This window comes from Austrofundulus limnaeus, unplaced genomic scaffold (genome assembly GCF_001266775.1).
Source record: "Austrofundulus limnaeus strain Quisiro unplaced genomic scaffold, Austrofundulus_limnaeus-1.0 Scaffold265, whole genome shotgun sequence".
In the NCBI taxonomy this organism is placed as follows: domain Eukaryota; kingdom Metazoa; phylum Chordata; class Actinopteri; order Cyprinodontiformes; family Rivulidae; genus Austrofundulus; species Austrofundulus limnaeus.
Genome location: NW_013952667.1, coordinates 86,465 through 88,655, shown reverse-complemented (window position 1 = coordinate 88,655; position 2,191 = coordinate 86,465). Strand labels below are relative to the sequence as shown.

The 2,191-nt window shown below is 35.5% G+C and overlaps 1 protein-coding gene across 9 annotated transcripts in view; it reads left to right on the top strand.

Moving 5' to 3' along the window:
* The window catches only part of frmd3 (FERM domain containing 3), a 54,330-nt gene that overhangs the window by 27,951 nt on the left and 24,188 nt on the right, over positions 1-2,191 (top strand). For 7 of the 9 annotated variants that reach the window (XM_014020752.1, XM_014020751.1, XM_014020755.1 and 4 more), the window contains exon 4: positions 204-285. In XM_014020752.1, the coding sequence (XP_013876206.1) occupies positions 204-285 (82 nt within the window). The remainder of the gene's footprint in view (positions 1-203; positions 286-2,191) is intronic. The other 2 variants (XM_014020754.1, XM_014020760.1) reach the window with 1 other exon arrangement.

Below are 2,191 nucleotides of genomic sequence, written 5' to 3'. Positions count from 1 at the left end.
ATATAATATATTGCTTTAGGGTTGGCGCAACTCATTTTTAGATTAGCGCTGCTCACCACAGAATAACACATATATAAATGTCATTTTTGGGACGCAGATCAAAGAAGATGAATTTATCCCACTTCAAGTTTATGTCTTATAAATAAGGACTGCATTTTTATTATATAAGAAAACACACTCTGAACTCATCGTCTTGTCTTTAGCAGCTCAGCAGCCGTACATGATGTGTTTCCGGGTCAAGTTCTACCCCCACGAGCCGATGAAAATAAAGGAGGAGCTGACAAGGTAAAAGAAATACACAAGGATAATATTTATTTATTTATTTATTTATTTATTTATTTATTTATTTATTTATTTATTTATTTTTTTTGTGGTTGGTCAACCCAGAAAGAAGCTACCGATATAAGGTAGAACTTGAGACCAAATATATTCAGTGAAATCTCTCTTAACCTTAGCGACATATTTTCACAGGATGAGATAATTCAGAGTGAAAAGATTCGATTTTTGGATATTTCTATGTATTTCATTCTCCTACTTTGGTTTCTCCAGTTTTAAAACAAGCTGAAGACAAGTTAACTCCTGGTTTTATATGATCTCATTTGGAGGTTCGTCTGTATCCATAGCAACACGTGTCTCCAGTTTCCGGACCAACACAAGAACAAATTAGCATGTCAGCATCATGCCTGAACTGGCCTGTTACCATAGGAACGACAGTCTCTGCCGTATGTTCAACGTGTCTTTAGACAAATTTTAATGGTCGCTACAGAAACACGATCAGAACATCCCAAGTTCTGGATTGAAGCTATGAGCTTTCCTCTTCAACTGACTAGAATCATCATCATCATCATCATCATCATCATCATCATCATCATCATCATCATCATCATCACTTCATACAGCAACATGTTTTATAATCAGTGCTTATTATTTATTAATATAAGAAAAATACAGAAGTAGTTTAAATTAGAAAAATTTAATTTTCTGCTAAATAAAACTAAGTGTGAATGTTGAGTTCTGAAGGACTCAGCCGAACAGAAGCTGAAGTCAGTATAACAGTGGCTAAAAGTAACTAAAATTAGCTAAACATCTCTTAAAGGGACATTATCATGTAAAATCAACTTTTTTTGASTTTTATATCATGTTATAATGTTATACTCTCATAAAAACATGCCCAAAGTCTTGCTCTGACTCATTCATGAATGTTTGAGAAATCCTGCAGCGTTTTTAGACAGCCATGCTGAGGAGCAAAACGACAGGTGGGGACCAGAAATGCCTTTTGGGACCAGAAATGCCCCTGGGARGTGTCTTTAAGCTGAACTTCCTCATGGCAGAGACTCCTCCCCCACCCCACGTACCCCGCCCATGACTCCTGCAGGCTCTTGGGTGAAAGTGAAAGTGAAACTTAAACTGTATGTGGAGCTCCTAACACTACTCACTCAGTGAAGCTCTTTTCAGATTAAAAACACCTTTGAGGAAATGTATTTTCAGATGCCAAGTAAACAGCATCATGCCCCCCCCCCACCCACCACCGCACTAAAATGGGTGAGACAGAAGCAGAAGGTGGTTCTTAAAGAGACAGAGGCCAATTTCAAGGCATTTAGAAGTGGAAGTGTTGAGAAGATAAGTTTATTTTCTATTTAAACATAAAAACTGCATTTTTGTAACAGCTAAAGGTGACATAGATACTTTATTATGGTATAGCATTTAAAATATATGCCTGAGAAACCCATAATATTGCCCCTTTAAAAAAACATCATTTAATAAAATAACAGCTAAAAAGCTAAAATAAGATTACAAAACAGTGGCTCAGAGCAATTATTTCAGTAGCGTAAAGCTTAAATTTGCTAAACAATAGCTACAATTAGCAACACGGTAGCTAAAAGCAGCTCAGGAGGACACACATGCTAAAGTCAGTTTCAGAGAACAATGTTTTTGCAAAACATTGAAGAAATCTTAATGTAATGCTTTTGAGAAAATGTTTGTAAACCCCGTTAAATAAAGTAAAATGTACACTAATTGCAAATACAAATTTTCTGAAAGATAAAAATGTATTAAAAGAAATATAGACAAGAAAACAATAGTGCAAAAAACACGAGCATCTACACAAGGCTGATGTTTTGTCTCACCATACCTCTTAATTTAATTGTTGTTTTTGTGTTCATACTTCTGTGTGTGTGTGTGTGTGTGTGTG